The following is a 12,279-nucleotide window of genomic DNA, read 5'->3' as shown; positions in this document are numbered from 1 at the left end:
GACAGTTCTAACAATACCCTTGGAGCCATATCAGGGAGACTTATTTCCGAGATGTGAACACACATTTTGAAGTCTGCCAAATGCTGTACAACTTGAAGGGGGATTAACTGGGCAGACGCAAACCGAAGCTACATGGAGACCAGGGCGAGGAGCAACATGCAGACAGTCTCTTAACAGCTTTCTTCAGCACACTCTTGGGTATTGTTTTCTCCATCATTAGATACTAAGTCTCAGCTGGACCACGGATTCATAGAGCGATTGCATCCTCCACGACAGCCATAATGACATCTGTTGCTTTGCTTTGCCAAGTCAGAACAAGGCGACTCAGTCTCTCGTCTCTGCAGAAATCTCTAATGGTATCTTTCCTTTAGGAGCACTGAGATCGTTTAGGTTTCATTTACTCCCCACATGAGGTGAGTTTAGCCCTGCTGGGACAAAGGCAAAAGAGAAAACATAAAAGATCCAGAAACATTTGCAGCCTATCCCCTGTGAAGAAATGAAGACTAATTGCGAATGGTATTTGTATGTTTTTATGCTCAATATTCAACGATCCGTGTTCCGTCCTCTTTCAAAAGCGTGCTTATTTCAGATGGGCACAGCAGTCTGTATTCATTAGCTTATGTATGTGCACAGCAGAGGTTTTTTTTTTTTTTATTTTTACAATGCGTGTCAATCAGGCAGACGAAGTGTGACAACCAAATGCACAATACAAAGCTGGCTACAGGCGTTCTTTCGCTTTATTCTGCAAAACAAAAACTAGCCTGGAAGCTGGTGGGAAGTCAACAAAAAATATGAATCAACACATTTTATGAGTAAACTGGCATAAGGTGGACGAGAAGAGGGGTGGAAATGGTGGAGCTGTTGGGAGAAGGGTGATGTTATGGGAAGTGGGGGCAGGTGTACTGGGTGAGGAAGGAAAAAGACGACGTTCCATTTGAAGCTGCCTACTCAGTTAAACACCACATACAGCATGATCGGAGCTTAAGGTATTAGCCAAGGACGCACATGTAGATGGTGTACTGAAGTGCCAATGCAAGTCGACCAAGTTCTACCTAGTAATAAAGTTCTATTTTGAAAACAGACAAAAAAAAAAAAGAAATAAAGCTGTAACGGCTCAGGCACCTCAGACACAATTACTGCCCTCTTCAATCGTACTCGACTTGGAAACCTTTTGCAACAATGACAGCCATGAAAGAAGTCTTCGTAGCTCCTTAGAAGCTTCTTATATCTGTCTGCTGGTAGTTTCTTTCTCTGTTACAATGCAATTCAAACTCCTAATTTCTCTATATTCTTCCTGTTGCAGCAGATTTCAGCTCTCCCAAGACATTTCTCCCAAAATGTATTCAGAACACACAGTTTTTTTATTTCAAGCAGGTTTCTGTATTGCTGAGCATGACCTTTTGGTCATTTCTCTTCTGAAGAACCCAAAATCATCACTTTTTTTTTGTGTGAAACAATGTACGAAAAGTATCTTGTCATATTTCAGGTCTAAGTATTCCTTTAAAATGTTTTGGATATTCAGTAATTGGGGCAAAAAAGCAGCCACACATGTTTAATATCAGGTTGATGTTAGTCTTTCTTATGGGCTTCATTTTGTGCTGCAGAAGGAGAAATAATCACGCACACATGCTTGCACATTTTGGCGAGGTAAAAGAGACACCAATTAAGTTAAAAAGCACAAGTGTGGGAGGAAATTGGATGACACAGAGAGAAAATGCACAGAAAAGCTCTGAAGCCAGGACTCCATAGATATTTTACTGTAAGGCGACGTTGCTCACCTCTGCTCCACTATTATACCCCGACATTTTCACTGCCCAGAAACCCAATGTGTTCAATACTTGAGAAAACGAGGTTTATTTCTGTTACTGCTCTTTCTCAGAGTGAAAAAAAAAAAAAGCTACGAGTTTGCCATCGGAGCCAATTTATTAGGAAAGAGCTACATACATCTTTACTTGCCAAAAAATAAGCGAAAGGAAATTGTGGCACGAGAGGAGATAAACGAGGCACACCTGTGAGGCGGAGAAAGAGGAAAATAAAATGTTGACATCAGTGAGTGAGATGGACTTCCCCAAGGAGGAAGCAGGTAAGTCATCCTGCTTGTACACTGGCCTTCCTGCCTGTCAGGCAACCCTCTTTTACTGGCTCACACATGCATCAAAGCTTTACCTCCAACCTTGCTTCTGGAGATCCCCTGGCTGATAGTTTGGTTTTATTTACAAGCTTGGTGAAGGTTCAATCATTGCAATCAGTTGTGTTGAAAAGGAGACGCATTCAAAACAAGCAAACAGAGGAGTTCACTCACCAGGGTTGACGATCATCCCTCTAATATCTCCATTTGTGTTCACCCCCCTCTCTTTTGAACCACGAACCTAGTGTCTTGTGGTTTGCATTGACTGACAGCTACCTGCTGTGCCATTCCACTGAGCCGTTCAGTGTGATCGTACCTCTTTCACGGGCTGAGATAAATCCTCTGGAACTTCAGTGTCATTTCTGAACTTGTGTCCAACCGGATCATGATGACAAATCCAAAAGTGAAGTCTTCTGTTATGATTTATATCCATTTTTCTTCTCAAAACGTGTCAGCAACAACAATGGCCGCCATCTTGCTAACACCCGGAAGGAGCATGTCTGCCGTTTCCTGCCTTTTAAAACACTAAACAGTTTTATGTGCATTTGGGTTGTGCTCGACATTTTTTTTAATATAAATTGTTTGTAAATACTACTTACTGGAGTGTGAGATAGACTATGTATTTTTTCTAACTTGTAAAGAGTTGAAAAAACTTTTTTTTTGTTGTAAAAACTCCTATTCACTACTCTGTTGAATTTTATTGGGTTTATAAATTATGTCCGATTCAATTTCCAATTTATTTTTCCTTTTCTGTTCAAGGCGGAATTTACTATTTAAAGGTGCATTAAGGAGTTTGCACGTTTTATGCGAAACAGCGGCCCCTGCAGGCCTTGGGCGAAATGCAGCTTAGTGAAACACTGTGCCTGTGGCTCGTGTGCACAGAAGAGGGGAACTCCTTCCTAGCTCTTTTAGTAGTGCTCGAGTAAAATTTAAGTTTCTTTTACCTGGTGGAGTCTGTGCTGGAGTTGTGGCAGTGCTGGAAGCCGATCTTTTCTTACTTTCTGGAAGATCCTGCTCAGTTGTTGCTCACTAAACATCTGGCGGAGTAATGGCGGACAAAACGAAACCTAACTCAATCAGGCCAGCCGGAGCGTACATTACGTCGTTCCTCTCAAATTCTCCCCCAAAAAAATTCTAGTGCCAGACCGGTACTGCAACTTTCAAGTGACAATTTAGTACTGTTAGCGGTACTTACAATGAATATGTCAGGGCACAATGTACACGTCATTAAAAATGTGTAACATATTTATGGTGGAAAATAAGTATTTTTAAAGTTGAAAACTCTTTAATGCACCTTTAAACATTCAAGTGACATTCCAGCAGCTGACATTAAGATAGGCTAACATGTCCTGAAAAAAAAAAAAGTTTTACACATTATTCTGCATCACGATTCACGTTTTACAGGAATTTATACACATAAAGTCCAGACGCTCTGAAAATGGGGGAAAAAAATAAACACTACTAAAAATATATGAATAAATAACTCGTAAAATAAATTCTGATACTAAATTAAAGCTAAGTAATCTGGCACCATGCCAAGTGTTCACAACGAGCGACAACATGGCAAACCCGTGTTTCTCCTCTGAGTTAACCTGCAGCCAAAATTGCGAAATTCCCGAGGTTTTCTGAATGCAGCATCCAAGTGCGTGATTTTTTTTTTAAATTGAAGTCAGCCTGCTGTCGGGATGATGGAGCAAAATCATAAAGCCAGAAGAGGACGTCCTCAATCATGAATTGGGTTTAAAAAAAATGCTGGGCCTCAAGGGCGTCGCCAGACCCCATGGGGCCCGTAGTCCAGTATCTGGAGCAGACTGGGACGACCTGGAGTGGGCCTGAGGAGGGGATAAAACTTCAGCTCGGTGTTTCCCCACGAGTTCATTTATCATCGACCTGTTCTGAGGTGACTGACGAGAGCAGCAGGTGACACACACACACACACACACACACACACACACACACACACACACGAGGGTGAAATGGCTGGGTTTTTTTCCCCCAAGTTAAACATAAAGGTAAGGATTCTCAAAATTAAAAAAACATATGTGCTACGGATATTGCACAGCATATTCATTTTATTTTATCAGTTAAAATTAAAATCAGTATCCTGGATGTCAAAATATAAAAACACAACTTTCTCAAACACAAATGAAAATAAATTGGGGGGGGGGGGGGGGGGGGGGGGGGGGGGGGATAAAACCACAGTAATGGTAGTGTGAATCCAGTCTGTCAGATTTACTTTTAAATAAAACTCAAATATTTGTGTCTTTCTGTGGGTTATTGACACTGTGTAGTGAAAGATCAAGTTAAGTTACGCCGCTGTTCACCTCAAAGCTGACCACAAGGAGCACAGAGTGTAAAGTAGGATTTAAAACATGAAAACTGGAAGAAAGAAAAAGTATTTTCACTCAGCTTTCTAGAACAATTTTGCTCTCAAGAACTTCGCAGGCTGGTGGAGTCACCACAGAGAAACCAAGTTGTGTGAAAATGTATTGAATAGGCTACTGTGAAATCAATAAACACAACTGCAAGGCAAGCACACTTAAACATAAGGCACAAATGTTTTGATACTTTATTGTACTTTAGTTTGAGTATATCTTCATCTAAAGTTCACCTATAAGTATACCTATACTTTTCCGTGTAAGCCTAGTTAAGTTATTAATGAAGGTTGACCAGCGATTAATTGGTCACCAGACTCATGTAGGCAACAGCATTAGATGAAGAATGGAAAAGGAAAAGTCAAAAAAGGGAGGGGGGTGCTAAAGAGGGTGTCCGCCCAGGGCGCAAAACAAGCCCGGACCGCCGCTGGTGTTTGGGGACAGAATCTCTAAAAGGAAGTAGGACAGTCACCCTCAGGGAACATTTTTCGGGTTGTTGAAATATATACAATGAGACATATTTATACACAGCGTCAGTGCCAGTGTCAATCATTGACCCTGAGGTGAGCTGAACTTAGTTTTTCTATATTCATGAACACAGCTATGACTACTTCTAGGAGTGAAACATAAAATATGTTCACAGGTTTGGCCAAACATTGAATTGGATTTGATGTTAACGTGTGGGTAGTGATGTGTCTTTCTGTGTTTACAACTTGTGTCGAGTAATTTAGGTTGATTTTTTTTTTTTTTTTTGGTGCAGAGCGTATCAAGGTGTGTTTTCATGACGTGTGGTGACGTTCGAGACCTCATGAACCGACTGTACCGTATGACTGCTTCAGGAAGCGTTCATGGATTTGAGCATGACTTGAAATATAAGTGCCAGTGGATTTCCCCTTACATTTTGTATATTTGGAACCTTTAAAGTGTGAACCTATTGCTTATAGTTTTTTGTCATGGAGCCAGCGGGAAAGAGATTTCCTCCTGTCTGGAAGGCTCATGGCCTGAAGAAATTGACTGATCTGCTTTCTCCATTGCAACCAGGTCTTGCAACATGATTATGATCAAGGCCAAGTTAGCTGTCTGTTTAAAAATATAAGAGTCATGAATGAAAATACCGAGTGCAAACATGTGGTTTGATTGCTTGTTGATATTTTATCGTCACCCTCTAAACCACACTGTTACATAGGTTCAAACACATCCAGTCACATCCTGTCTGAGACTGAATAAATTAAATGGTTCACCTCAGACACAGTTCACCTCAGACATTGTTTCCCGAATCACTGATTACTTTTTTTTTTTTAGTATCGCTGGTGTGTTTTCAGACATTAGTCAAATGTGTTGAGTGGCGGTAGTGAAGAAAATCAAAGAAAAGGCATGCAGGGTCATGCCAGAATCCAGTTGCTGACAATTATAAGAAAAATGCTCCTTTAGGGAAAAGGTCACTGTGCTTTTATAGAAACTCAATCAGAAAAAGCCTCACTGCCACAGTGTCCATCTAAAATGCTGTTATCCCCCAAAATTAAATGAAACCTCCTGTTATTTTTGCAGACAGACTAATAAATTGACTAATGACATCTATTTGGGAAAAAAAAACCAGGACAGAGATCTGAGGAAGTGCAGCGTCTGACCTGCAGAGTCGCCCACGTCAAACTAACACAGCTGCACTCGTCGTCCCAGACTGAGACTAAACTCACAGCAAGTACTGCCGACTATTACCAATCTGTGTACTCTAGTGTTTACTCAACGATCCCACATTCACGCCATCAGCAAATAAACGGATGAGTGGATTTATCTCCTCGTCCTGCGACATGTGGCAGTCCCGATGGAAACGTTTGCGCTCCTACGGAATACTTCGCACCGCATGTGAACCTGATGGGAAGCGTCGTGCCCACTGTGGCAGACTTTTATCATTGTTTTACATCGGAGGCAGGATGTTGCTTTTCTTTGACGCCGCTGAATGAGAACCAGCTGCAGACATCAGTGTGTGCCGTTTAAGACGTGTGTGTGTGTGTGTGTGTGTGTGGGAAAAACCTGACCCCAATTCCTCACCAGCAAACCACCCGGCATTTTCTTCTTCTTCTTCTTCTTTTTTTCAAGCCCTTCTTCCTCATTATGTTTTGTTTACTCCCCTTGAAGCAGCCGGACTCCCCCCGCCTTTTTTCCTCCTACCCTCGCTCAGTCCCGCTCCGGCCTGGCTTCAGTGTGTGTCCCCCTACATCCTACCGCTGTGTTTATCATCCCGGCATTTGCCTGTATTCCCTTCAGAGGGGAGCTTGTTTTGTTTGGAGAGCCAAAAGAAAACATTAATGTCGAAGGCACCCCCCCACCGGCAACCCAGATGGATCAGAGAGCTCTCGTATGGGCGGAAAGGATGCCACACATGCAAAATGCAGGGACACTTAGTTACATGGAACTGCGCGCTGTGAAAAGTTAATCATCCTGCATTCAAGAACACTCAGTCCAGATGGAGACATCAGAGACACTAGGTGTAGGAAAACACCAGTTTTTTTTTTTTTTTTTTTTTTTTTTTTTAGGTAGTGCATTGGGAGCAAAGGTCAAATTGCTCTCAGGCTGGCAGGCTTGTGGGTGTTGGGATTGTCTGAAGAATAACAAACCCCACAAACAGAACATACCTCTGCAGCACCAAAGCCGCCTTGTTGCAGAAGAAGACGTAGCCCGAGAGGATAAACAACAAAACCCCGCAACAACACAGCCAGACATCTGGTAGCGATTGGAAATCAATAGTCTGCATTTGATTGAGGTACTTCCTGCTTTCGGGGCACGTGACGCCGCTGGACAGGGCGCCGCTGACATTTTCAGCCTCAGTCATCGTTTTGTTCTCGTTTGGCTTCTTTGAAACAAAGCTTCTGAAAGTGAGTGTTCACTCTCTCTGTAATAGCAGGAAGCGATCCGACCGACAAAGAACATTTTAAAACGTAAACACTGGTAAATGACAAAAAAACAAGAGGGTATGAGCAATGAATTACAAGATTTAGTCTTACTGTGATTAAGTAGTATCTTGTTCTTTTGAATTATTTTTTTTCCCCAAGGATAAACTTGCTCAAGTCAAGTTCAGTATGCAGGATATCATCGACTTAGCTTTTTTCAAAACATAAAAAATCCAGCTTCGTTCCCACATTTGTTTATTAAAACTGCGCTGTTGCACACTTTTTATTATGCCATTGTTTGCTGGAGGAACATGGAAACAACTGAGAATGTTTTCATATATTTAAATGATGTGTATATTGTTGATAATGCGACTGATATAAGTTTAGAAATGAACCATTTCCAGATGGATATTTTGACAATATTCATAGCAGAGAACCAGAAGCGGCACTCCAGTTCCACACTCATGACACTGTCGTTCATTTCCGCACCGACTGTCAACATCCACTTGCCAGTTAAAATGTGACAAAAAAAAAAAGTATTTTTGTTTTGTCGTCCTCATTTTTAGGCTTCCAATACAAACAAACTGTCAACAGTTTATCGTGAATTCACTGTCAATAATGTCACACAGTAATGACTTTCCCAAAAGTGAGAGGATTGATTTTGTGTTCTTCTACCTCGATGGATTGCCTCCAGCATCTAAGAAGCATCAATTTCTCCAAAGTTGATGTTTTTCTTTTTCTTTCTTTTTTTTTTTTTTGTGACTGTGAGTTTCTCAGGCACAATGCACATTATAATTTGAAAACTGGAAAAAAAAAAGTGTTTTCGCTCAGCTTTTTAGAACAATTTTACTCTCAGGAGCAACGCAGGCTGGTGGAGTCCCTGACTTGTTGTTGCAACCTGAAAATTTCACTCCAAGGGGTAAACCACGGATATTCTTCTGGTTATATATCATCACTGATAAGAATAACGGTTAAAATAGTGCTCATCATCGATGTTTTCATTTATTCTAAAGACAGATGCAGAGTTAAGAATGTCCAAGAAAAATTTCTTGATTCTATTCTGTTAGATTGACCCCCACAGTGCTGAGCTGACAGTTAATGGTTAATATTAAACCAGCATCACAATAATACGGCCAGTTGCACATTATTAGGATATGACAGACTATTAAAAAAGCAGTGCATGAGTTACTGACGAAGTTACTGTAATCAGGTACTAACCTTCAGTGACATGCAAAATGCTGCTGATAGGTGTGTGTGAGCACAACATAAAAGTAGGTTAATCGACATGGGAAATCCTGTGTCGAGAATCCGTGTTTAAACAGAGACAAAATCAAGTGCATTAAATCTAGTTACCACTAAAAAAAAAAAAAAAAACAGCAAAAAAAAAAAAAAAAAAACAACAAAAAAAAAACATGGTAATTAAAATGAGTTCAGCAATAAAGGGGGATCCAGAGCAATATTCTTCCACTTTGCCTGAAGTTCCTGTGTGTATGCCTTTGTTCATAGGAGACCTCTGGTACAGACACGGGGAGCAGAGCTCAGCAAATAAATGGATGTGGGAAAAGGTAATTGCACAGAAAGATTTGTATTAATGCTTTGTAACATTAATCGCCGCTGTTTAATTCAGTTATAGTGACAAATGTGGTCTGTTACGTATTTCAGCAGTTTTGCACAGCATGGTAATGGGATAATGATGGTAATGGCTCAAGCTGGTCCCATAATTTTTTTTTTCTTTTTTCCTTTCTTCTTTGTGAAATGAGAAACGTCTGAAATTGCAAATGTGTAGTACACAAAAAGTGTGTCAAATGCATTTCCTCAAAGCAGAAGCACATGAAGGAGGCTATCTTTAACTTTTTTTAATTCATTGCATTCAACTACTGGGATGAAACCTAATAAATTTGAGAATATGTGTTTTAAACTGTGAAGCCTTGAAGCGAGTGTGACTAATCTGTCGGAACAGTGTTTAGCAATCTTGTCTTGAACCCGAACTGTTAAGAGTCCAAGCGTTTTTTTTTTTTGTTTTTTTTTCCCCCTCCATGTTTGGATTCCATACTCTTGTGTGAATGTTAGCCGCCACAGGCCGAAGCCATACGTTTAGAGTAATTTTGCGACGTTGAATTGCTCCATGTGCGGCGTGTTTGCACGGCGGTGGCCTGTTGACCTGTCGGCCGTACCTGTCCCCAGCTGGGATCGGCTCCAGACCCCCCATGACCCCGTGGTGGATCGAGCACATATAGAAGATGAATGTATGGGCTAAACCACAATGTCTAGTATTTATCTTATCCTTCAGTAGTCGACACCTTTAATCACCAGATGTTTATTCTCGGTTTTGATACTATAGAGATAATTCGCTCCAGCTAAGAAAACTTCTTTATCACCCAATTCACTTTGCTGCGTTTTCATGGTTGCCTCTGAATTAAAATGTTTAATAGACCATATTTCAAAAATCCCGTGGACTAAATTTTGCTTTCAGTGCATATCTGAGATATTTCTCTCCCAAAGTTCTCTGAAAACTTTCATCAAAGTAAAGTGGAAATTAACATAATTTAAAGTGACAGCGCACTTGCTGACCAAGTCCCAGGCAATGCAAAAATGGCTCTAGCTGGGGGTTAATGAAATTTACCTCCCCTGAAAAGTAAGAGTGCCTTTTGAATTCCAAATGCACTTTATGTAAATGCTTGGCTAACTTCAGCTGGTCCTCCTCTCCTTATCGTCGACTCATTTCTGTCAGACTCAGGGTTTTTCTTTCAAATCTAAGCTGCTTATTGCTCCGAATTTCTTTCAGAAATATTGGTGTGCTTGTTTGACATTTACAGTCAGTTTCACTGTTTCCTGGTGTCAAACCTGCTGCAGAAGAAAGAGTCCCACATACAAACTAATTAATATAGCTTTAACTATAATTATTTTTGGTACTGGACACAATACTTTCAATGTTAGTTGTGTGTTGGTTCTCAAGAAAAATGAAGCCAATCAAATATCACTGTTGGTAATGTTGACCAAAAAAGTAAAGACACAATTTAAAAAAGCTAGTGCACAAAATTTCTGTCGTTTTTAGTTGGATATTTTGTTTTCACATTGGATAGATGTAACAGTACTAAACTGAGTAATATTCACAAAAGTGCATTTGTCAAATATTGAAGAATGAGTAGTAAAAAAATGCATGTTCCTTTATATTTGATTTTAACTTGAGCATTGATGATATTGTTCAGTCCTGCTGCAGAGCCGCTGTCTCTCTTAGCCCTATTAACCATGCAACTAGCAGCAGATTACTTCTGTTAAAATCACAAACTTCTGTAAACCTGAGGAATGAAGCAACTCAGATGATAATATCACCCCTGTGGGGCAGGAGAAGCCTTAAATAGGCTGCAGAAGACCTGATAACTGGATCGAGGTAAAGTAGCTCATCTCACCCAGTAAATGACTGCTTCTTGTTACAATTACTTGATGAATATATTTTCTATTAAGCAATTGTATCACAGCAGCATTACAGTAATACAGCTTTTATTTTGACCAAGTAAACCAATAGTTGATCACAAGCAGCCAGTCCTATTTTATCAGAATAACTGCACTAAAACTCTAGTTTCTAGCACAGGTCATCACTGAATAATCATTGATCTTCTATTAAACCTTGTGAAATCGGTTAATGTGTTCTTCTCAAACACTGTGAACCCCATCCAAAATCTCAGGCCTTCTGAGTGTGTGTTCACTCATTCTCAGAGTGTAAGAAGCTGCGTCTGGTGCCAATGTGTCGCTTTATGAAGACAGCTCAGACTCCAGGCTGCCTTGCACAAATCATGTGTTGTTCCGCACATCTGTTTTCTGTTATGTGCTTCTAACAGATCCAGACATTAGTGGCACGGTAGAGAAAGAGTGAAAAACAGAGGAGTCACAATACGAGAGAGGAAACCTGGCCTGGATTGACTCCAGAGTCTGGTATCAAAGAGTTGATTAGACTCAGATTGAGCTCATGAACACAATGGATGTTGTTGACCTTTCATGCACCAACCTGTATCAACAGAGACCCCAGCTGAACTCTGAGCACACGCATACTTGACCCAGATCACACAGTGTGACCGCAGAGCAAACTCCGAGCCGGGGAAAGTCGGGGCTGATAAATAAAGAGGGTCACGCCGAGGCGGGGACGCGCCGCTGCGCTCTTACCGAGGTGAAGGGTGAGGTTGACGGAGTTGGGGTGCTGGATGCCGTAGTACATGGACTGACTCTGCCACCACGTGGGCTCGTCGTTGCGGTTGAAGTCCGTCAGGAGGCTGACGTTGTGGCTCCGCTCGGGATCCGCCGCGTCACAAACGTGGCAGGAGCGCGTGGAGCCGGTCTGCATGCAGTAGTCCTCGGGCGGCGAGCCGCACACGTTGGACGCCACCACCGTGCGGTTGAAGGCGACGTTCTCGAACTTGGGCATGCAGCGGTTCGGCCTTCCCTCGTCGTCGTAGCAGGAGTCCATGGCAGCCCGGACGGCGAGGTGAAGGTGCAGCGAGAGGAGAAGCGAAAGCAGAAGAGACGCGTCCATTTCTACAAGCGGTCAGACGGTTCAGGTTGATGCTGACACACTAAAACATCGACTTTAATTAAAAGAAATAATCCAACATCAGGGGACCGGTCCAGCTAAAGAGAGCCTCTCTGTCTCTTCCCTCTGCTCTGCCTCTGCTGGCTCTCAAACATATGTTCTCCCTTTGTGGAGTGGAATGAAGTTTATGCAGGAACACTTCAGGAGCCACATGAGCCAGAGGAGGGACTGGGGAGGGGGCCGGAGGATCAAACCATCCCTTGAATCCCTCCATCTGCTGGTCAGCACGGACACTACACCGCCTTGCAATGTTTAAGGGACTTAGATTTTTTTTTTTTTTTTTTTAAGTCGTCTGACTGGAAA

The 12,279-nt window shown here is 41.7% G+C and overlaps 1 protein-coding gene across 1 annotated transcript in view; it reads right to left on the bottom strand.

The window, feature by feature from the left end:
* The window catches only part of lamc3 (laminin, gamma 3), a 124,004-nt gene extending 111,925 nt beyond the window's left edge, over window positions 1-12,079 (bottom strand). The window contains exon 1 of the mRNA XM_030085467.1: window positions 11,553-12,079. Within this exon, the coding sequence (XP_029941327.1) occupies window positions 11,553-11,919 (367 nt within the window). The 5' untranslated portion in view covers window positions 11,920-12,079. The remainder of the gene's footprint in view (window positions 1-11,552) is intronic.
* Window positions 12,080-12,279: the final 200 nt, after the last annotated feature.

This window comes from Salarias fasciatus (genome assembly GCF_902148845.1).
Source record: "Salarias fasciatus chromosome 7 unlocalized genomic scaffold, fSalaFa1.1 super_scaffold_4, whole genome shotgun sequence".
NCBI classification, from domain to species: Eukaryota; Metazoa; Chordata; class Actinopteri; order Blenniiformes; family Blenniidae; genus Salarias; species Salarias fasciatus.
This window is presented reverse-complemented; position numbering and strand designations above follow the sequence as displayed.